The 25,407-nt window shown below is 38.1% G+C and overlaps 1 protein-coding gene across 1 annotated transcript; it reads right to left on the reverse strand.

The window, feature by feature from the left end:
• LOC104276910 (thrombospondin type-1 domain-containing protein 7A-like) lies at positions 1-25,107 on the reverse strand (the record flags this gene model as incomplete). The annotated part of the gene is made up of 13 exons (XM_009873381.1): positions 1-544; positions 2,167-2,254; positions 5,529-5,739; positions 6,081-6,163; positions 9,114-9,209; positions 10,253-10,426; positions 12,471-12,645; positions 13,175-13,320; positions 15,865-15,982; positions 21,343-21,458; positions 21,871-22,012; positions 22,829-22,982; positions 24,974-25,107. Coding segments are annotated over 13 exons (1,722 nt in total), but the record flags the coding sequence as incomplete, so codon positions are not given.
• Positions 25,108-25,407: the final 300 nt, after the last annotated feature.

The following is a 25,407-nucleotide window of genomic DNA, read 5'->3' on the forward strand; positions in this document are numbered from 1 at the left end:
GATAGAGTAATATATATGGTTCAACGGAGTATATATGTTACGCTTGAATATAAAGAGTCATAGATAGCTTGGTACAAACTCTTCATGCGTACTGATTATACTTGGTTAATGTTGCAGGGGCTTCCAGCTGTCAGCTATGTCAGCTACAGTATTCTGGAGACAGAAGTGGTGCTTCTAGTTTGCAAGACCCAGGAAAGACCACAAATCTCCAGCTGCAGTGTCTTATTAACGTGATTCTGCCAGCTCTCTCAGTGCTGATGGTCTACAGTAAAGCGATAATACCTTGAATATCCGTAGGCATTATGAAATCCATCCGTCTTTATCTATGGCGCAGTTACAGAAAAAAAAGAAAAAGTCAAAACACTTAATCCACTCCATAGAAAATCCCTGTGGCTTTGGATACCTTCTGATTTCAATCCATTACTTTAGACTCCATTTGTCACCATGAGAAGTTACGTTTTACATATCTGCATCTCCATCGTAAGCCAAGGTTAAAGGTTTCAGTCGGTTGTTCTGCCTTCTCTGGGGCTTCTTTGGCTTTTTGCTGAAACAATAAGATAATTTGTAAATAGAACGAGACACTAGTACCAGAGGAAAGATGGATTTCAGTCTTAAATGAAAGATGAGTGTGTTGTTTTAAGATAATGCATTTGGTTGTTCATTCATAAAAGCTAAAAGCCTAAAACCTTCACTTGGAGCAGTAATTATCTCCTTATCAACCCCAAACAAAATCTAATTCAGAGCTCAGTTATTCAGAAACAGGCTGTTACGGTGCTGATGTGACTTGATGAAATCCCTGGCAGGTAATCCTGCAAGATAGTCAGTTTTCAGAAGAACCCAGAAGCCTGCAGTGCAATATTTGGTCACGTATCAAAGCAGCAATCAGATTCTTAAAAATTATGTGACTCAAATCTTAATCTCTCTTGACACATCAAGGGTTTCCACAGGAAAGTTCCATCTTTTGATTAGCTTTATCTTATTATACTTGCTGGAATGACTACAGTTAATTCTAGATGTTATAATCAAACCAGTCACACAGAGCAGGGATATGGTTGTTAGGCATAACCACTCCCTGTCTAGCCTTGAATTAGATTTTAATCCAGCAGTATTTCCAATCCATTTGACATAGTTTTAAAAAATTACCACATCAAAGGAAAACGCATGTTTAGGCACGCTTTACTCTTTGTCTTCTTACAATGTAATATAAGCATTTTTTAAAATCAGGCCTGTGCATCTTCAGTCTTGTCCAAATTCTTATCTCAGCTCTGTCACTCAGGCTTCGCAAATCTAAACCTTTGGTCTTCAGTCTTGTCCAAATTCCTATCTCAACTTTGTCACTCAGGCTTCGCAAATCTAAACCTTTGCTACCAAACCAGTTGTTACAGCGGCCTGCAGTGGCTCAAGATTGCAGTCTGCAGAATCTGCAGTGGAGTTTTATGCTAATGGATTTTCTTTTCCACAAGAATAAATTTCTTTCTTCCTTACTTAGACAGAAATGAGATTTTGGGTGAGATATAATAAAACCCAAACAAATCCAGAAGCCCCCTAAATGCCTACTAACACAGACCAGCCAAGAGCCTGACATGTATGACCACTCTTCCCTCACCTTCCACCTACAGTCATTTGGCTCACAGATTCGAAACAGGACCTAAAAAACTTTAGAGAAAGCATTCGCAAAGGTGACTTTTTCTTGCAAAGGATTTTTGCTTTCATGTGCACTAAGACTTTCCAGTAGAATATTATTTCATGTATGAAACACACATGGGAAAACGTTTAGAATTCTTTTGGTTGCGTATCACTGAATATCAAATCTGACTTGCCTGGTTACTAAATTTCCTTATTGCTATTTCTCTCTGCATTTTGTGATACAGAGACAATGAAATTATCATGGACGTGGTACAAAATATTCTTGACAAACAGAAAAAATAAACTACACACTACGCAACTCCCATATTTGCAAAAATTTCTTCTAACTTCAGGAGAGAATGTGTTTAGCCATCATCTAGATTACAACCAGAGTCCACTAACCTCAGCTTGGGCAAAAAAACATGGAAAATTAAATGCTGCAGTTTACAGAAGTGCCTGCAATTTCTACAGCAGCATATGACAACACTTGCATTACAGTCAGTGTGGGACTGCTTGTTTGTAAATAATTAAAGAACTCACCAGGCTAGATAGATCATAGAAACAATAAAGATGAGTAAAACAAATGCACCAGCAGCTACACCATAAACCCAGGTCTTCAGCCTCCCATCTAAAAGGAATGAATGTTAGTCAGTAGTGTTCAGGTTAGTCTTGTTGAATTATTAGTTCTGATACAGTATAGAAATAGTTTTACAATCCAAAATACAGGTCTTCACTAGCAATTACAGTTTAATAAGAGTAAATACTGCTAAATAACTGAGCAATATCTTCTCTGTGCACTTGTGTTTGGCTTTTCTCTGAGGTCTGGAGAGTCTGAATGGAGCCAAGAGGTGAGGCAGAGGCAGCGAGACCCCAAGAAACCCAACCCCTGGGCCCACTGGTAGGGAGCAGTTCTTCCACGTGATGCCAGGGCAGCTGCTCAACCCAGGACTCGTAGGTGCTGCTAGCACCACATTTCATTCTAGCTCTGGTAAATCAATCTGCCTGTCATTTTCATTCTTGTTGCTATTTAATTTTATGGTTTTACTTCATCCATATCTTAACTGCCCATGCACAACTTCTACTCCCGCAGGAAATAATATTTTTTTCAATTTCTTCCCCTACCAAATGCAGGTTTTATTATTCTAAATCAACTTTGCCAGTAGAACAAGCAAAAATAGACCAAAGAAGACAACCCATGCTCATAAACAGAACAACTGTCTGTAGTTAATTAGGACTGTATCTATTCGCAGCTTGTGCAGTTTGTATTTTGGACACGATGTTCCTGCAGGCTCAGGTAGGCATCCCATTCTCCTGCTTGCCTTGATCCTAGATCTACCTAGATGTCACAATCCAAGGTCAGTACTTGCGGCTTGGCTCACTACTTTTACCTGTCTCAGCTTGCAAATTTCTGAATGGCTTTTTGAAAACATTCTTTTACAGGATGTTATCTAGCCTTGCCGGATCTCCTTGCTAATGCAAATACCATTAAAAAGCTGAATGATTGCATTTACAAGGGGCAACATTAATATTTCATGAAGTCATGTATATTTTCAACATAGGCAAACACAGTTAAAATTTTTCTGACCAAATACTTATTGTTTCCTGATGCCTATGTAGAATAAAATGCTTTTACATTTACAACAAAAATTAGCCAGACTGACTTTGCTGAGATTGACAGTAGCCCTCTCTCTTGCTGTGCAGTTAATTCCAGGCTTTCTGTTCTCTAATAATGCAAAGTCTGGCAGTCATGTGGACAACTGGTTCAAGACTAATTAATGTAAAACCATTTTAGCTTCATTACATTAATCGACCTAATGAAACATTTAAACTGATAATAACTTATATAACTGATCCATTAAAGATGGATTGAACAGTAGGTTCAACCTGACATATCCAATGATATGATAATAGGAACGAGAGGAATTCAGACCTCGGTACCGCTAAATAACTTAGTTTCTTCTCTCCTTGGCTTATTTCAGTTGGGTAAATGTAAGAGGGTTTGGGTTGTTACGGGTTTGCTTGTTTTGAAATAGTATTATCTCTTTGGGAAAAAAAAAAAAAGACTGGCGTTACTTTATATATAGATTTATTTATTTTTGTCAAAGCAAGGAACTTGTTAATGAGATTGTTTATAGTACACAACTACAGGCATCTTACTCAGGCTTTCTGAATTCCCCCTGGACAGATTATTTCTAAGTATACAAGGCAATCGGCATCTCAAACTCATCTGTTTTGGGTAAAACATCAGCATAGACACCTGAAGAGGATAGTTTTAAAACCTTCCTTTCTGGAACTGCAACATAATCTGCTGAAGAGAGTGAAAGAACTACTTTAAATCTAGACTTGGAAACTTTGACGAAAGGAATAATCATGCCAGAGTAAATCAAAACCTTTCTGATATAGCGCCCCAATCCTGGAATTAAAATAAGCAAGCATAAATCTCATCTGAAGTGCAAAATGTTCACTTTCTTCCACATTTGCTGATACCTTCGCTGGACAAAGTATTCTACTGAATACCATTGTTTTTATCTGAGGTGAGCCATGTTTCCTTCCTAATTTGAATTACTGGAAAATTGTCAAGTTTTCATGGTATCTCTTAACTATTCTTTGCTCCAAAAATCATGTCTGAGCTCACATGACATCCACCTTCTTAAATAGTTGAAGGCAACTACCTGACATTAACTTATGGCTGCTACAACTCACCTTCTGCTATTTTCAGGTGGCGGTAGCTAGAATTAGTAAAAGATAATTGGTAAGATGCTATTTTTTAAAGGAGGACCAGAAAAGCTTCGTTTTATTTTATTTTATTTTTTATTGTCGATTAAAATATTAACTAATTGGAGTAAAGATCATTTTATTGCAAGTATCAAATATAGTATGACAGTACAAACACCAGTAGGACTAAAGGGATCTAACATAAGTATTTCTAGCCTGAACATGATTTAATCTGCTTATCAGAAGTATTGCTGTAATTCTTAATTTGTATCATTTTATGGATTTTGCCTGTGAAGATACTGTTTTCAATTCTCAGATTAAAAACTCGTAAAAGCTTTAGAAAAAATGAACATGGTAAGACACAAGTGGTTTAGAATATTTAGCTCTATGTGATTTAAAGGACACTTAAGATCACCAAATGCTCTCTACATTTTGGACAAACAGCATATCTCTTTCTATGAAAGTATTTTGTAAATTAAAGCTTTGTTTATCTCAATGCTCAGTAGTACCAGGAAATGTTTACTGAAATCCTATTACGTGATGGATTTTATAAAATAGTTTTATATTTCTTGCTACAGTTGCACATAAATTCTTGTTCAGTCATAAAGAACATGGTCCATCATAAAAGCAAATATTACCTCTAGAGACTTAGAGCATGTCTGTGCTAAATATCAATAATATGGTTAATTCTTGACTAACATGAATTAGTTTAAATATGGATATGGCAGTAAAGCATTAGTATATTTGTACTGATTATTTTCTGACAATTTATGCTACAGCTGCAAATTTTGAGCAGCCCTTAGCCCCTGCAGCCTTCACTGCTACCTTTTCACTCCTCTATCAACGGCGTTATTGGTTGAGACAGCAAAATCTAACGTCCTGGCTTGCATCTTTGCAGCCAACTCCCTTCTAAAGCGACATTTAAAATAACTGCTGTGAATTTTAACAGGAAGAAGGGATTAAAAAAAATCTTATGCAGTACATGATTTCATTAAATCTATTGCTGGAGTAGCTGAGAAGGCTACGAGTTTGCTTATGTCTCTTCCTTTTTTTCAGTCAGGGCAGATGCCTGTCCTCTTAAATGAACACTCAAGGGTTTTTCTTTTCTTCCTTGGCATCACCAAAACGTAAATGCCATACCCTGCAGCAGCACTCAGCGTTAAGAACTGCTCATTGCATGACTTCACCTGGCCCAAAAGGCTGTAGAAACCAGGTCCTTCCTCGTCCTGACTGGTTACTGGAGGGCTGGGTGGGGTTCACGGCTCGACTGGTTTTCACATCTCCCTTTTTGTCCTCCATGGTGGGGATCACCACCACTGGGATGAGAGTGCACTGTTCGAGTGTGCCATCGGAGGACGTAACTTCCGTGTATCCGTCTTCACAACTGCACGCTCTAGTCTGTAGGGAACAAGTGTTTTACACTACGTAGCAGAAAAACACAGTTTTCTGTGAGCTATAAAGCATAACAACACGGATGATTGGAAGAAAAGACTATTTGGATGAGCGCTAGATCGGAGAGTACCTCTTCATATATTCTTATGCAGCTTTGTACCAAATCAACAGAGTTTATTCAACGTTTAATTGAAAGGCAGAAAACAGCCTGAGGTTGATTCTAACAAGCTGATGATTAGCAAAATCTCTGAAAACACTTTTTTTGTTGGCATAATCTCTGCAACGTAGAGAGACGTGTGGGAAGCTCTGCTGGGGGGTGTTTTATGCTCCAATGCAGTAGCACATACCTCACTGCAGTAAGCGTGGGGTTGACTGCAGGGTGGGTTACATGACCTGTCAGCGTCTGGCTGGCGCATCACTAAACAGCCCCCTGTAGGACAGAAAATCATATTTTGACATGGTAATACCTCACCACTGATGAAATCACTGATGCCATTACTTGCTACGGTGTGTCATGGATTACAGTTCAATCGCTAATTTGAATTTAAGAGTCTTTCTTTTATTCCAAGGTGAAGGATAATTGGTATCAAATATTTTCTTATAGGTAGAGTAACGATACAGCATATGAATTTTCATTCATGTGCATTCTTGCATATTTGGCAAGTAAATCTTTTTTTTTTCCCCTTCGTTCCTTTGTTGGATTGCTCAAAAACCAGTTTAAATGTTTTGTTGTGCAGATTTGGGTTCTCTAGGGCCCTCCTTATGCCTTACATATTAAAACTGTTGCCATGAAAAAAAATAAAAGCATATTTTTGACATATCTTTTCCTGTGAAACTGAAAACAAACTGCTCATCCGGTTTATTAATGGATACCTGTTTTCTGCTGCTTCTCAGCAGTCTTTTTTAAACACGCTATAGTTTTGCCTCTTATGAAGCCACACTTCATGCTAGTTTCAGAGTTTTTGGAAGGGAAAAAGTATTATGAGTAAAGCATGTACTGAATACTAGGGGACTTATGATACAGAAGGTTTCAGTCTTCTTTTTGTACAGTCTCATGTCTCATTTCTACAGCTTTATGTACAGTGCAGTTATTGTTATGGACCAATACATGCAATCAGGCTTTCACTATCATTTCAGCCAGAATGACATTAAAATATATTTAGAATCGGTTTGAATTTACCTGGGTTTCCTCCCAGCTTACAGAAGAGGGATATGCATCAAGTAGTTTAAAATTTATACTCCTGCAAAACAACTTGAAGTAACATTTTTTCCTGGTAGTAAAACCAGTAACATTTGCAGTAGCATTTTTTTTTACTGGTGTGATATGACGATGAAATCCTGATAGCTGAGGTTGGTCATGACCATAGCAGATGCAGTTAGATGTGGTTACATAGATCCAAGTGTTAAGAGGATGGCCAATGAAGAACAAAGAAAACTCTGCTGGTGGCCATAAGAATTCCTTCCCCCTCCCCGCCCCGAAAGGAAATTGTACATCCTAGCATACAAATCACATGCCTGTGGGAATCTATGCAATAAAATATCAGTCATCCAAGGAAGCTGCAGAAGGAAAGAGTTGCCTCATCGCCCATGGGAAACAACACCTTCAAGTAAAAAAGAACTATTCAGCACAAAAATATTACACAAGGTAGTAAATAAATAAAGGTCTTAAAATACCAATAGGACTCGTAATAAAAAATTGATAACGTCTGAATTAAAATACAGTATGGTAGAGACAAATGTGCAGCAAGAAGGCAGAAAAGAAACACAGTAATCCGAGACGGAGACTGACTATAGATCAAAATAGGTATTCTCCATTTAAATCAGCGGTGTATGTGCATCTATCAGTGTAAACTCTTAAATACTGTAGTTTATACAAACTTGTCAAAAAGGATTCAAATATAAATTACAGGCCGGTTCACAACTGTATAGTTCATGCAGGCAAGTTCTCACAGAACATCATACTTAAGTGCTTTGTTTGAAAACTATCAGGAACACATAAAAATTTCCATTACATGGAAACTGGTGATTACAATTGCCTGGAATTTTCCACTGCATTTCAATGTCTTCATTTCAAATCAGAAAGTTACTACAGCGTTAAAACAACATATGAACAAACTTTGAAAGACGAGATTCACTATAGGACTGAGGTTAAGTCTGTCTAGGAGGTGTCATCATGAAAAATCTGCCAACAACACATATTCATACACTTGTCTTTCCTGGAATTTATCACATAGCTGTTGTCAGTCACCTCAGAACGTACCATTATTTTTATGTGACTGACTGTGATTTATGAGTATATTCTAGTGTTAATATCTCAGAGCCACAATTGCCAAGACACTACTTATTCTGAAATCCTGTAGGACCTTCAATAGATTATTAATCTCAGTAAGAACTCTTACTTAGAGTTTTACTAACCATACAAGCATCTTAGCTAGGCAGGAAGCAATCAAGCTGCATAAATAATGCCCCGTTGCATTCATTGTGAAGATGATGCATTTTAATATTCCTACAGCACAAGGTGACACTTCCTAAAGAGACTTCGGGCTATTAAGTATTATTTCAAAATCTTGTAAAAACATTTTACTCCTACTGATACAGCAGACAGTAGTGGTGGATTCCATCATCAAAAAGTATTGCACTGGCAGTCCATGAATTAGAGCTCCCTTTCTGTGACTGACCTGACAGTGGCTGACATTGAGGATGTGCTTACAATATTTCTCTATCACCTAGGCTAATATAAAAAAACATTTAAAGAACAAATGCATAACTTTTAGCTTAAATGAATTCATATAAATACGTATATATGACATTTTCTTGAATTCGGAGATCTCAGTCATTCTCAGTTAATGGTGTTTTGTGCTTTGGTTTGCACAAAAAGTCACTACGTCCCACAGCTGTCCATTGAACTATCCTACTATAGGTTTATGTCATTCAAGTAAACAAATTTATATTAGCGCATTTAATAACATTTGTAATTTTAAGGAGATATATGCATGATATTATCAAGCTTTGCATCTCTCTGCCTCCGTATAGGCACTGAAATGAACTTTACATAATAGTTCTATTTCTTGTAGGGCTTGAAATCTGAAACCTAAATTTAGAAGTGTGAAGATGTCTATGGTAAAAAAAATACAAATGTAAAACATTCCAGGTTCATTGCAGAAGAAAATAGTTATATTTACTTTCAGTATTACATACTGCATAACTGTGGAAAAGAAATTACAACCTTAGTATGCAAAACTGTGGTGATACAAGACAACAGCATGTTGTTTTGTACATCAGGAACATTTGGTTTTAGCAAAAAAAAAATCCATTTGTTGGGAAAAGACATTATCCACCTGTTTTGCAGGCTTTTGTGTGTCTATGAAAAGAGTAATTACCTGTGACATTTAAACCATCTGACCTCTGGCACCACACGGTTCGAGATGATCCCTTCCAGGGGCTAGCCATCCACTTGTACTCATAGCACTGGCCATCTAGACAAAAAAAATTCACTTTTCAAGAAATCTGATGTCAAGATTTTAGGCTTGTGGCAGCCACAGTCATCAGCAGACCATACTCATTACGTTTAAGGGCTTTTTATGGCTAAATAGGCCTCTTCCTCCTCCACCCAGCGACTTAGAAGGGTGCCCTGCACACATGGAGGCCTCAAGGTCTCCTGCACTTACTGGATATCGACAGACAGACCAGATGTGTCCCGGAACTGTAACGGTTGCACACACTGCTCATGGAGTTAATGGGCAAAGCTAATGTTTCCAATAACCTCATAATTGTTGTGGCCCATCTGTTGCATAAAACTCCTTTAGGAGTCAGGTTCCCTTCCTGGTAACACGGAGCTTCAGGCGATGCTCCAGGGCTTGGTGAAATTGCTTCACATCTTAGTTGTGCTGTACACCTCTCATACGGCCTGGGATAAATCATGAAGGCTTTCTGCACCTTAGCTCCCTCATACATCTAAAATTCCTTTTTGCCTGATCTGTCTGGGCTGTGACTGGACAAGAAATGTCTGTACAGTAACAACTTTTCTTAGATACCATGCCCAGTTCCAGTGGTGGCATGACCGAGAGTTTTAAATGTCATTGTCATGCGATTAACAGCCATTCAAAGGGTAGAGAGAAATTTAAATTTGGCTATGTAGCAAAAACTCAAAGATTTCTTTTTATTAATGGTATCAAGCAAGTAAAGCTGGTCCCCTTCAAAGTTTCCCTCAGGATAATATGGTGAGCCCTGGGGAGCCTTGATACTGTATCACTGAAAGAAATTTAATTATTAAAAAAGGATCAAAAATTCCCCACAGGCTGAATTTAAAGTGTAACATACAACAATTAGTACGTAAAAGTTTTTCTGTTTAAGGTTGATATCCACAAAACAAAAATCTAAGTGCATTTCTAGGCCCATCAAATCCATGTTTGACTAAATTTGATACCATGAACAGAAAAAGAACAAAATTATTGAGGTACTGTCTTTTTTTTTTTTTTTTCCTTACAGGAGGTGGTCTTATGTACATTTTGGTGCTTACCATTGCATGGTCTTGTTTCCAAAGCCTGTTCTGGACAGAGATGTTGATTCTCTAATTCCTGAATGATCACTGCCCGAGATCGGACTTGGATCCCTCCAAAGCCAAGATCCTCCCCATTAACACAGGTCAGCTGACAGAGGCTCCATTCCGACCACTCTCTCAAGTAACAGTCCCCTGTCAAACAGCAATTTTACAAGGTGAACAACACATCATATGTGAAGAGATTTTCGCACTGAATATGCCCTAGAAAAAAGTGTCTAAATCCCGCTTCTTGATTTCCCTTCGTTTCCTTTCATTCCTCATTTTAAACGAGACTTATACTTAACAGAAGATAATATTTCGACACTCTCTCAGTATCTGTGCAGTGGAAAATAGTAACAAAAAGATCATACAAAAGCTTTCTTGTTCTAATGTAGAGTAGTTCCTCGTAGGATTCCCATAAGATCCCTCATTTTAAATTTCTGAGTAACGCTCCAGCTATGTTTGGATTTTTGCAAATTTTAGGGTATTGTGCACTGTAGGCCTTATGGCAGATTTATATATCTTGTTCAAACTTCTTCCTTGATCTTTGAAAGAGAAAACATTGTCTAGTATTAAAAAGATTAATTGTTGCTTATCCTCGTGAAGAATTTCTCTAAACGGACAGTAGAAGCAACTGCTGGAACATTCTTTGCCAGAAAGGAAAATGGAAAGGCCATTAAAATGTCTGTTCTGGCTTTTTCGTGTTAGGATAATAGAGATTTGTAGAATATTATGGTGTAAAACTGAAAAATAAAATTATACTAATGATGTTCATTAGCAAGATCAACTAAAGAAAATTTAAGGAAGATCTGAGGCACAACACAGAGACCATTTTGTTAAAACTGCAGAAGAAAATGGGACTAGACTGGGCACAGCCTCATAAATAAACCTCTTAGTTCTCATTATTTCAGTGAAAGAGCTATTAAAAATTCATGGTACCTTGCATTATACTGATGACAGATATAATCAGTACTGTGTTGACCAGATGCCTGATTAATGAAGGAATTTTATTTGCCATGTTAGGAAAGCAAGAGAACAAATGAATAATTGAAGAACTGATGTATACATAATAGGAAAACAAGTAGTGATTTTTGGAAACATTAGTTGGAGCGTATCATTAGCACATCCCCACAGGGCAGTTACTCTTGATGGCTAAATGTAAGATTTTTGAAGAACAGGTTCCTGCTCAGCAAAATTTGAAAAGCAAGCAGTAAGCAGCTATTTTTTAAAAATAAATTTGACTAACAAGAAAACATAACTACAAGCATTTTTGTCTTCCATTTTTCATTTAGTAAGTAAAAATATGTGAAAAGCATGTAATTGGGATGTCATGCACAAAGCAGTGATGGAAGCCTCTCTGGGTTTGATTATTTTCTATTTATTGAGGCAACTTTACCATTAGTCCAATTCGAAATGAAATGGAAAAAAATTCTAAGAAAGAGGAGAGTTGCAAGAGACCAAAATCAGAGTACTAGTACAGAATGATAGCCAAATTAGAATTGAGGGAGTTAATCACTACTTCTGAAGGTACATCTCTAATTACTCTACTGAACAACAACAATGTTCTTCAAATTCTACAGTTAAGTGTTTTAGATGAACTGGAGGGGTTTTACTGGAAATTAAACAGCTCTTAGAGCCTCTTAATCCTTCTCACTATCAGGGTCATGGACCTGTTCATTTCTAACAGCTCCTCTGGATTCAGTCTACAGAGGCAATGATAGTGCATGTCACATCCAGAGAGTTAAACAGCTAAAACACCTTCTCTCAGAGATCAAAATTATGGCATCATTTGGAAATAAAAGGCATGGAGTTCTTAGCCCCAGTTCAAAGTATTAATAAAGATGTTAGGGGATCTAAGCACTTAAAGCAAATACTTAGCTGTAAAACAACACTCTGTCTTATATGATAAACACAAGTTTTGTTTCAAAAGATTTTGAGAAAAATTTATTCTTACTAGGTAGAATCTGTGACTGAGACATGCCTTTTATAAGTTTAAAACCCAGTATTTTTTTTCTAATTCATTTAATGTCATGAAGCCACTATGAGAAAGTAAATCTGTTGGTCATTTGATGGCTGAATCCAATCAGCAAAGCATGTGAAGAAGATTTAACTGCCTGTGGCTAATGCTAGGCACCGATAACAGTAAGGGTGCCCAACCAATCTTGAAATGCAACATTTACTTGAGCAGATTTGTTACCTGGACAAGGGACAGTGCAAGTTTCCTCAAGTATCATCTTCTTATTGCCATCTATAATAGGCTCTATTTCTCCACAGAATTCCTCATCTACTACTTTGCCAGTATCTTCCATGGATCCATCAAAAACCACACAGGAAATGTTCCTCACTCGTGTTCCCTCTCCACACTGAGCATCCTGGGGAATGAGGACATACACAGATGTCGGACAGAAGTGCCAAAAGACTAAATCTGAGCTACATATCTCTATCTCCAATTATTTTTTGCTCCATTGCCTATTCATCCATTAGGGGGAAAAAAATGACATTGTTTTTTACTTCTGAAATAAACAAAAAAAAACCCCAAAACCAACCAAATCAAATCAACCAACCAAAGAAGCCCACAAGAAGTTCTGCTGGCTGCTACCACTGTTTCTTAAAGTACGGAGCTAATTATTTCTCAAGTAAAAATCTCTTCTAGGATGCCAATATGTTTCCACAGATATTCTTTTACAATTGAAGGATTTCAATTATTCACAAAGATGCTGTTTGGGTACCTAATTTCACATTTATACTTGGAATATTTTAGGATATTGTTGTATCTGTTGAAATATATGAACTCTAAGAAGATTTTGTATAAGAAAAGTGGAAGCAAGTTGTTCACAGTCTAAGCAGGTACCTCAGCATATCACAAGCTCCATAACTTTGAAGTCCCATATGGCTTTTTACCTCTACTTTGCACGCAGACCATTGACCGTATTGCCATCGATAGCAAGGTTTTACTGGACAGGGTTTAAATTGCTCCATCTGAGAAGGACAAGGCCTCCCATCACCCTGAAATGGCTGATTTATGGTCCTTCTTCTGATCATTTTTCCTGTAAATAAGAAACAGCAATATACCAAACAACAAAGTGGTTTATTCTTCAAGATGATTCTATTTTGGTGAAAAGACTTGTGTTTGAATAAAGTAATTTTTCCCCATTTGACAAATTGGATTGTAAAGCAGGTCTGTTGGCTCTTGTCTGTTACATGGATTTATCTTTTCCAAGTGAGACAATTCATATTCTATTATTTGTTCATACTGTGAGAAGTGCAGGAAGATGTCTGATTAGGATTTCAGATTGCTCCTGTGACAGCAAACAAAAGCAGTAATTTCCTAGTTCAGAAGCCTGGGGAAAACTACTCTCTGAATGTGACAATATCTTTGTGGAGATTTCAGCTCCTCATCTGAAGTTCACTATTAGAAGAGACCAGCGGGTTCTGTTCTTCCCCAAGTTAATATAGAATCATCTGTCCCATGATTGTCTGATTCCAGCAACCAGAACAGCTTGTAACCTTCCCTCACTGTCTGTCTGGATAACGTGACACACAGATTTTGCAGGAGATGGGGGATTCTTCACTAAATCCTGAAGAAAATTAAAATACAATAGGCTTATCCAACATTATCTTCTCTTCAACCATGAGTATCACGTTATCCAGCATCATTGAGATACAAGTTCTATTTCAAATATTTATACAAACAGAAAGAGGAAGACATTTTTATCCTTTCAGCAACACATGCTTCTTTCATCTTGCAGTGGACGTTAGACCATCGTGCATCATTACAGAGAGGTCATGTGAGATAATAAAAAATTTGGGGTGCTAGATTTACATTTGTACACTGAGGCTTACAACGAACTAAGGCATTACATAGATTTACCTACAGAACACCCTGTGTTAGCTGGCCCAAACAATTAATCTTTAATTCCCCATTTCCCTCTGATGCATTTGGAACTGAACAGCCCAATAATCATGACATGAAATTTTTGCTGCGAGCAAGCTCTCCACAAGCTACGGTGCAGCAGCAGAACTATATCAGTCTCCCAGACAGCAGTGTTGGCTGCAGCCAGCTAGAAAGGTGTTTGCCAAGTGGAGCCTCATCACTCTTGAATTCGTAGCTGCTCCAACAGAGATGGCACACAAGCAAAAAGATTTTCTTGAAAAGTGCTGGAGGAAAAAGCCCCAAAGAACAGCAACAAGCAGAATTCCTCCATATAGAATTCTTCCCCAACTTTATGGGTATTTGCACGGGTGTGCAAAATGCAGTCACTTGGTTTATTAGGTGGTTATTACTAATTGAAGCAGCAGTGACTTCCAGCTTCTTGTCTAATAGGAAAATTACAGCTTCAAGGTTTGCATGTGAGGTTGCCATCACCTGTTAAAAACATTGAAAATTTGAAAGCTGTTTTATATTGCTATTCAAAATAAATTTACTCAGTTCTACAAATAAATTCTATACCTGTAAAGCATAGCGATTTCAGATAGTGACCCACCTTCACATTTTGAAAAAGCACAGCAATGATAATTTTCATTCTGAACAGTATCAGGTCAGTTGTTCGGGTCTTGTATATAAACAGAAGCTTGGAAAGGAAAATCTGGCAACATGTTTAAGCCTACAATAAAACTGTTAGTTCAATTATTGCTCTAAAAGAATTATTTGAATATAGAAATTACACTTCGAGAGAAGCTCAAAAAACTTAAACATTATGACATTCAGATTCTATGATTATTAGACACTGCAATATCAAATTATTAGTTGTTATCATTAAAAAATAGATAGGTTGGGATCCTGAAGTTGTCAGAGATCTCAGATGTTCCTGTCTAGTCATCCTCCCTGTGGTGCACTCCCCAAGGAACATAAAAAGATGCAATTTCCTTTTACTCCGAGCCCAGCAGTTGACATTGGATTCCATACCCTGTTAGCCATCCAATATGTTCCAGAAACGATTACAGAGTGAAGATGCTTCACAGATGCTTCTACCCTTCCCTTTCAGTGGTCTGTTGCCTGGCACAATGGTACTTTTAGGTGCTTATTCTGAGACATATTAGTGTCAATAAATAACAAGAGCTCCCGCATTACTAGAATGTGCCTTCGACAGTCATTCTCTGACACAGTTGTTTAAAATACTTAGTGGTTAGCAACATTTTGGAATAAAACCCTATATTAAAGTGGTCACAGTGAAAGTAACTTGTCCCCTCACCCTTGTTCCCTGTTTAAAAATATGGAATTCTGGAGTAAATCTGTTGATTTCAATCATTGTGCTCTTCTACAAGTTTAGGTCTTCTCAACTCAACACTAATTAAAGTTAAGAGGAAATCTCTTCCTTCTCTTACTACCTTCACCGGCTGAAAAACATATATATTCATATTAGTGTTTATTTTTGTCTCAATATATCATTCATCATATCTCACTTTGTTCCCAGAGGCGAAAACTATTCTGGGCCAAATTCTCATTATCTTCAGTAAATACAGTCTCACTGAAGCATATTATTTCCATGAATAAGGCTAATTTAGATCCCTGTCACTCTCCTTTCTAGATCTGCAAAAAGAGATATTGCTTTTATTAAAGAAAACAATTTGAAATACACCAAAAGAGGTACCTGTAAGGCCACATGTTTGAGAGCACTCAGACCAAGGGGACCAGTCAGAGAGCTGACAGTTCACAGGACATTCCACCACACAGGACATATTCATTTGCCATGTCTTCTCCAAACCAAGCTAAAAGAAAATATTCAATGGTCAGCACATAACACCTGGTCTGTGTCATCGGTGTCATCACTGGGCATGGTGAATCTGAGACAATCTCACTTCGAGACAATCCTAATGCATATGCTGATTTTTAAATACATGCTTAAATCTTATTTTCATCAATCATTTTCTAAATTAGAACCTGTAAATGGAGGGCTTCAGCTCTACAGTATTACTTCATACAATAGGTAAAGGATAAAGTAATTTGTGAAGTATCAATAAAGTATTTTGAAATAGTAATTTAAAAATGCTGAACTATCAGCAGCTACTAACAGCTGAATTCAAGTGATGCTAGGAGACAGGTTCAGAACTAACAGAAGGAGGTGGATGAACATGCATTGGATAGTCAGCTTATCTGCCAGAAGATGTTGCAGGTGATAAAAGTTTAAAAAAGATCCTGAGAGACTGAACAAAGAAATGTGAAGGTTTAAACACATAGAAACCACACTGGGCAAACGCAGTCCAAGAACTGCAAGCAGGGGGCAGCAAGAGGAGTAGATGGAAACTCATATATATCCGTACTCCTTACTCTTCCTTAGACATCTGCTCATGCCTGTTCCTTATTTTTTTCCCTAACTCAGTGTGTAAATTTATTATATATATTATGCTAATCCATTCTACCATATGCAAAAATATTGACATGACACTGACAATGATTTGTTCTAAAAAAAAAGCCCGAGCTTTGCATGTTTTTCTGAAAAGCTCTGCAAAAAGCAGAATCCTCTAAAGTAAAAGCTGCAAATGCCGGAGAAATATGAGACAAGGGGACACAGAAAATAGCCAGACTCATATTTTTCCCAAAAATACATTCTGTATTAAGTTCTGCTCTGGGCAAGAGTCAGAGGACTCAGCCTAATATTAACAAATTATAGAACCTCCACAAGGAAGGAAGAGTTTTACGGTCATTCTTGGAGATGGTACAGTAGCTACATGGTTTTTTGGTCTAATCCTGTAAAGCCATTTCTATATTCTTATAAACGCCCGTGTTTCAGATTTTCCCCATCCAAAGAAGAAGCGAGATATTTTCACTAACACTCGTGATGCAACTGATGGCAAAAAAATTAGCATGACAATAATAATCCCTGCAGCCTGCCCAGCTTCAGAAAAAGTTAAAAGGGATTGGTAGGTTATAGTGTGTATATTACAAAATGTGAAAGAAAATCAATCCTGTCAACATGAACAGATCTGCAGCTTCCCAGCATAAAAGACTGTCCTCTTCGTTGGCCCTCACCAGTGGACCTTGATCATAATCAAGGCCTTTCAGAATTCCAGAAGGTTGCAGATATCTTTTAAATAGATAAAATTCCCACCTAGTTCAGTTAAAAAAAAAAAAAAAAAGGCATACTAGACATTTCAAAATCTATTAATTTTAATGACTGGAAAGGTTAATGACATAAAACCAGCTGTTAAGACTTTAAAAAGGAAATAAAAACACTATTTCCTACTAAATGCAAGCATAGACCAATAATTAGGCACAACATTAACATGCCCTCCATAAATAAACTACCACAAGTACTGGAAATGTCTCACCCTTATAGACTCACCAGGTCTTAAATTTGCATTTTCAGTACCATTTATTGAGACAAATGAGGTTTAAGACTTCTGTTCTGTTTTATACATCAAGGAACTGGTTCTTGGCTTTTCTCTGTGGTACAGTATAACCTTGATTATCCAGCTATCGCACACGGGCAACACCTGAAATCTTTGGATAATCTGGAATTTGGATAATTAGGAAACTAGAGAACTGCCTTTGAAGTCTATATTTGGGTCAAATCTGAGCAAAGGCTTTAAAGCCTGCGGAATTGATTCCTGCCAATTATAGAAACCCGACCGCTCTCTTTCAATGCTGGCCTTTCTCAGCTGGACTTTGGCAGCTAGAGAAGGAAAAGCCCATGAGAGGTATTAAAAGTGAAGAGGAGAAAGCTGAAGGCCAGATTACTCAGAGTGATCTGCCATTTGCATGTCTTAGATAAGTGCTGCTGAAATAGGTTTGGGGAGCTATTGGCAGGCTGTAATTTGACAGGAATCACGTATTCCTTTTTTCATCCCTCTCCTTCCTGCAACTGATGAACCTCAAACCACCTCGAAGAGCTTAGAAAACGTCTGGAAAAGTGTTCAATAGCTCCCTTATCTAAAAGAGTCCGCGTTGTGGATGAACTCTGGCTTGTGATATGAGAATGGCAAGAAGTTTTGCTGAAAGCTGCTGTTGAGCACCCTGTACACGTGGTGGGCACACACCAGGGGCAGCAGGCTGCCAGACCAGCGTGCTCTGCAAACCCCGGGATCCACAAAAAGTCTCTCTATTTGTTTATAGGAATGTTTGGCGCCACAGATTAACCTTCACTGGAGGTTAATCATGTAATCTGATAGACTATTTGCCAATAGACCAGAAAAGTTTGCTTTCTAATGCAGACAAAACTGTTGTTTTCTAGGCTCTTCTGTTCTTTAATTGAAGGCAAATGAATAAAAATATGAATACCACCAGGTCCAGCTTGCTTTAGGTGATTTGATTTTCTAACACTTAAGGAAAAGTCAAGTTCATATGATGTGCTAATTTTGTAGAGTTAGAAACCAAGTAATCCAGTATTACTGTGCCTTGAGAGTTTGAAGGGAACTATGTTAATGTAATGAGGACTTGGAAATAAGCTCTAGAAATTGATTTATCTTGGCAGTAATCAGGATGACTGGCTAGCTTTAGCTGATTGACTGAAACAAACAGAAGATCATATGGATGCATTAGGAAACCAGTACACGGGCTCAGAGGAAATGTTAGTATTTAATAAAGCTGATACTCATATCTGGAGACAGTGATAGTCAAAAGACAATGTGAAGGGGTTTTTTTAGCTTTTATTAGCTCCTTGAGCCACATATTATATAGGAACTCAGACATTGCAGTCAGGTGTTTTCATTTCTTAGGGATCAGAACAGGTGGAGCTATTCTGATATCTCTTATAGTAAGAATCGTAATTCTGTAAAAGTATCTACACCTAAATTAAACAAAACTTTTGTTTTATTCAAGCATCTAGTATACCTTTTGTTGATAGGCAAAAGAAATTCCATTAGCTAAGTAATTACAAAAGTTATTTCACCTTTCTCTTATCAACTTTTCTAACCACATGCACCTTCTTTTGAACTTCACGTAATCCTTCTGCACTGCCCCTATAATGCGAAAACACAGTAAAATAACCCACCCTAATGGATTATCTGTGATTAGATTAGTAAGAAATGCAGAGTGTGTATTCACATTTTGATAATTTCTTCTATACTCTCCTCCCATGACCTAGAAGGTCAGAGCTGGCTTTCACATCTTTAGAGTGAAGGGTCTGGTAAGATCCGAACAGCTTGACTTTCTTGTTAATCAGGTTAACAGGTTTTACTCCTCACGGTTATTGGATCAGCCTTTGACCTTGTTGTACCACTGCTTACACATCCATAATTCAACAAATAGTCTTAACACTATGACTGGGAAGCGGATCAGAGCTTTCTACACAAAGATGTATCTCAGTGCAGTCTAGTAAATCAAAAGGGCAGATAAGACCATCCAACAGTGGTTGCTGATAAAGCCAGGACCCCGCTGCAGGGATGACTGTTGGCCACTCATTTAGGGCAAGGAGCTTTTGAGATATTATGCTGTTGCCCTAATTATTTCCCCAAGTAATAAACTTCCATTTCTTAAACGCAAGAAAGTTCTAGAGGTTTTCCGCAACGAGATTTCAGGGTAAAATGCAATCAGTTGTTCTAAAGGTTGCTCAAAGTCTTTGGTTAGCAACAGTAATAACTTTTTTTGCTTTATGGTAAAAGAAAGAAACTTCCCTTTATATTCTAATGAAGCATATTTTTTACTGTTGAAATATTAATGTGACTGGGTATTTTATATCATGTCTTGGTATGAATTAATCAATATTGCAGTCTCTTATAAATAACCTGAACGTCTTTTTTTTTTCCCCTTTTAACTCATTAAAACATTAACAGGATGCATTAATGCATTCCCCTATTAACTTCACAGAAACTTGCTGTTAGGTAGCCAGATCCTGCATTTTTCCTGAGACTTAAATGATCAAATTATCAGATTTAATTATAAAGCCCAAAGCTATGTGTGAAGCAGGAACTTGGAACAAAATTAGGGTGCCAGCCTCAGCCGAAATCTCCTGTTATTGCTAAGATCTGATGGACTCAAGAATCCAGGATGTCAGAGGGGGTTGGAGAAAGCTAAGCAGGTCAGATACACCACTACAAAACTAATCTGAAGAACATAACAAGTTCCCTGACTCCCTCTACTTCTGATGGGACGGCTCTGTGAGTGTGTCCTGAAGAACAGCCACAAGCCACGAAGCTCCATTAGAAAAGCTGCTGGTAACAAAGCTGCTGCTGAAGCTACTCCGCTTCAGTCCCTCATTGCAAGTGATTTTGATTCTGATGTCAAGGTGGTGGGGGAATGGCAGATGAAACAAGTTCAGTTATCAGAAACACACGTAGGATTGCCCTTCACATAGCACCTACGTTGCCTTCCCATTTTCCTTCACATTACTACCTCCATGTGACTGAAAACATTAAGACCAACACATAAAATGTCAAGAAATCCGCACTGTCAAATCGGAAGTTAGTTTGAACATCTGCAATAGAACGTTTTCAAAAGTTAAGGTCTCTGGTCTGCTAGTCAGTTCTCCTACTTAATATTAAAGCACACTTTTTCCCACTGGCTTGAGTATCTTTTGCATTCACAGAATCACAGAATGTTTGGGGTTGGAAGGGACCTCAAACGATCATCTAGTCCAACCCCCCTGCCAGAACAGGATCAGCTACAGTAGATCGCACAGGAACGTGTCCAGGCGGGTTTTGAATGTCTCTAAAGAAGGAGCCTCCACAATCTCCCCGGCCAGCCTGTTTTTCCCACTGGCTTGGGGATCTTTTGCATTGCACAGCTGGATGCAAGAAGTTAGTTTTCAGTAGAATGGCATGTGAGAAATATTTCCCAACACATCGAGTAAACGATTGATACTGGCAGCTGTCCAAGGCTCCGTGCAGGATTCGTATCAAATTAGAATGATGATTAGTGTTCTGATTAAGATTTATTACCTTTACTCTACTTTATTAATTATTGTTTCTAATTTCCTCCAGGACATAATAATTAGCATACGTTCATGGAGGCCCTTAAAAGCGACTGATGGAAATTGCATAAAAATCGCTGTTGACGGCACAGATCATTTCAGAGGTACTTAACGATCCACGAACAGTGTTGCAAAACATCTGGTGAAGGTGGCGCGTAGCTCAGTTGGCTCAGCATTAATTAGCACCATTAGAAGAGAGCTTGCCCACAGGTACCCACTCACCTCTTCGCAGTACTTCAGGTCAACCGATTTGCCATCACTGCGAACACAATCGAGCATCCGTGTTTTGATGCCATTACCACAGACAGCCTTCTCGCTGAGTTGACATGTGCTCCAGTCTGGAAATAAGGAATTCATTAGCATAACAGACATTTTCGATAGAACTCACAGTGATCCAGTCTTCCACCTAATTCTAATTCTGATAACCTAAAATAACCCTCACAAGCAACTTTGACGCATGTGAAGGCTCACAGAGCGCAACTGCTACACATTTTTGGAAGCAGTGACTTTTACTGCAAATAGTCAGTGCCGTGATACCTTCCTGAAAAGTCACGAAATGATAGAAGAAATACATTTCCTGAAGTTATAGCACACGCACTTCCCCCAGGTTGCAAATCCTGATCAGATCGCCTGAACCAGTTCCCAGTACAAGCTCCACAGCTCCCTCCAGCTAAGAAGAGAAAGCTGAAAAACGTGTCCTGTAAGGTGAATGGAAGTGAGGCTGTCACTAAGGCATAACAGCACGGGTACCTGTCACATTGTAGTCGTAGTGGTAGCAGTTTTTGTTCAAAGTGCAGGCTTCTGTTTCGGTGGCAGCAGGACAAGACTTGCCATTGTCAGGTTGTCTCAGGGATTCAGCTGACCTTTCACGGACATTACTTCCATTGCATGGCTTGGGAGGGAGATTGGAAACAGCTTTGATATTTTGGCACCTTGGTTCTTTTTCATGCAACGTTGTAAAAAACGTTCAAGTCATCTCTTCACAAAACACAACTGTAAAGTAACAGGCTCATGCTGTTGTGTAAGAGAAACCATTTCCTTGTTATTTCAGAGAGACGTAAGTATTGCCTTGGTACCACTCAAGGTGAAATCCTGTCTAGCTTAGTAACACCTTGCTCCTTTCCTAACCAGTTCATATTTCAGTACTAGGGCTTTGGAACTATTTCACTAACAAGTGAAATGGACGCTGAGATACTCGCTTTCCAAACGCTTCAATGTAGTGCACTAGAATCTGAATACTCAGAGGTCCTGAAACACATTTTGATGTTTGATTTGGGTATTTTTTTGACATTTCTCGTTGAAATTGCTGGCAGGAAAGGGAAAGGAGACTCAAAATTATCTTTCTGTGCTACAGACTTTACTTGTTGTGGTATAGTGACGGTTTTAGCTCAGTGATCGCACTGCTATGGATAGGCTGCCAGCTAGGCTCTAAAGCGGACTCATAAGCCACTGCCAAAGCTATTCCAGCACACGGAACCCACGCCACACTGAAGAATGACCACTGGGGGCATTATGTTCTGGAGCAATTTTACTTGATGGAAAATACCGGCACACTTTATTTACAACCAATTACCAATGGCCCTAAAGATGACAGCGCTATTTAGATGTGTAATCACTGCTCAGTTCAGCATCTTTGCATGGTAAGTCAGGTAAATTTTTTAAATATCCTTCTAAAACTATAAATGCTATGCTTCGGAATGCTACTTACCAAAGAACATCGAGACCACGATCCCCATTCAGACATAACACAGTCCTCAGGGCACGGCAATGTGCATTTTCTAGCCCCAAGTGGCATATCTTCAGGATCACACAGATAGTCCTCTACAGTGTCCAAAGGACCATCCACAGTGTTTAACATGCACCTGGAAGAAAGAACTGCACATAAACTGCATTTGCCGTGGATTTCGTACAGAAACTGTGTTCCACAGAATCCTGAAGCATTTCGACATTTTTGTCAGCACATAAAAACCCTCAAGTAATTGAAGGAGCAGAACTATTGATCTATGAATATCCATGAAAAGCTGAAGAGCCAAAACTAATCCACCTTTTTACAGATGACAGCCATATAAAGAAATGCACAGGATTTAGACAGTCCTTATGAGTTATTTGCTGAGAGTTTGTGGGCAGGTGATTCACTTGACATGAGCTCACCTCGAAGCCAGAATAATGCAAATCATCTATAGTTTAGATATATTATGGGCATGCTTCAGCTGATAACTTTGAATTTAGAACTACTAAAACTTTTTATATTTCATACTCTTAGTACTAATCACTAATTGATACAGACACTTTTTAGTTACTATTACGTTAAATTAGCAGATTTCCAGTTAAAATGAGAAACGTAGATGCTTAGTTTTGCAGAGCTGCAGACAAGTCTTCATTCCACAGCATTTTCAGTGCTGTGGCACCTACTACTAACTTATCCCTTCTACTTGTCAGAAGAAGGACCAACTACTGCAGGACTACGATCATTCAAATTGAGATGCTCGCATCCATTCTCCAGAATTGCAAGAGAAAAGCTCATATCAAGAGAAAGCCTTTCACACACTAAGAAATACTTGGACTTTCTTCCATTTGACCCAATTTTTTTTTTTTTTTTACAAATATCTTACATTATCAGATTAACTTTTGAAACACTCTCTGTTCTAAGGTAAACACAAGAAATTGTTCGGTCCCCATGTGTTGCCTGATCTAGCCAAGAGGTGGCGACCCTGGCGACAGGGAGACTGGATTAAAATGATCTCTAAGGTCCCTACCAGCCTAGGCCATTCTATGATTTCTATGATTCTATGATTTCAATGTTTTCTATGATTTCTATGAAACACAGCATGAGTATATACTAGTTCTGTGGAATTAGTACCTTAATGGCATTACATGACATAAAAGAAAAACAGATGGGTTTAGTTCCAAAGGGCTGAAAACTCAATCTTTTTGATGGTAGTGTTAAAGTCTATTTTTTCAACACAAACACTGAGATTAATTTTGATTCTCCATATTAGAGTTTTTAAAAATATTTCTCCTAGGAATTTGTTTAGATGCTACTCTGTGAGTACAGTCCTTCTAGTTTTGCTCAAGCAAAGATTAAGACTTTGACCTTCTCGAAGTAAATACACTGTGGAAACAGTGCTATTGTGAACAAAATTATGTAAAAATGCCAGTTTCTAAGCACTTTCAAAGGAAAAAAGAGAACATTTAGAAGTTTACTATATACAGCTCTCATATTGATCCTTCAACCTGAATTCACATTATGCATTATTATTCAGTTTTAGAATCTCAGATTATGTGCCGCTTTGTGGTGAGCCATTAAAAATAACTAAAAACAACCCAATCAACACAAACTCGAGGTACTGATTTACTTGCTGTTGTACCACACCATGTGAGACTAATTTTAATTAACCTTTGTTGGGAGCTCTAGGATGATAAGCAAGCATACAAGATGCCTAGACCAGGTTCAACAAACAGTAGAGGATTTCTAGATTTTTCTATTCTGCTTCATTCGCTTTTGCCGCTTTTTCCTGTAATAAGCGTAACTATTATTCTCAAATGTGTATGTACTGAAAAGGGTTTTTTAAACTGTAGTTGCATATAGAAAGAGGACCATTTCACCTTTCAGAAAAACACTAAAATCATACATTACAGTCTTGGCAGTATAAGTAGAATATACATTAGTTTATAAACTAGGAATCAAGGTCAATAACCAGTAGACAGAGCCATATTGCACTCACTTAAGCTATTCTGACTTACATCAGCCAGAGTTCTGGTCCAGCTGGACTGGACACTGTCCATTACACAGAATTACATCAAATTAAATACAGCCATGATTGAAAATGAAGGAGGAGTAATACGGTTTTACCTGACTTTCCTTGTCTGAACACCTTCTCCACAGTTCTCCTTTAAGTCCACATTGGTCACCTTGCAGACGCTCCAGGGCTCAGTAACCCACACGTACTGGCTGCAGTCGCTGTGGCAGGGCACGACCTCGTACACCTGGAATCCACATCGAGCGTCGGTTTTGTTGCACACAGCAAGATAAACATGCAACAGTCATCACGCAAAAAAAAAAAAACCCAAAACACCCCCCCCCAAAAAAAACAGTTAATGGTCTTTTTGGTAAGAATGACAAAGGTAAGCTTGCTGATTTAGATGCTGTGTTAATAATAGAGATAAAATAGTTGATAGAAAACTATACAAATAACAAAAAATCAGAAGCTAAGACATCTGATGACAGATTCCCTGGTTTTCTCTGCCACTAAGCAACAGAATGGGTTGAGAATAGCCCTGAAGAGA

The sequence above is a fragment of the Apaloderma vittatum genome, unplaced genomic scaffold (genome assembly GCF_000703405.1).
Source record: "Apaloderma vittatum isolate BGI_N311 unplaced genomic scaffold, ASM70340v1 scaffold9497, whole genome shotgun sequence".
Taxonomy (NCBI): Eukaryota; Metazoa; Chordata; class Aves; order Trogoniformes; family Trogonidae; genus Apaloderma; species Apaloderma vittatum.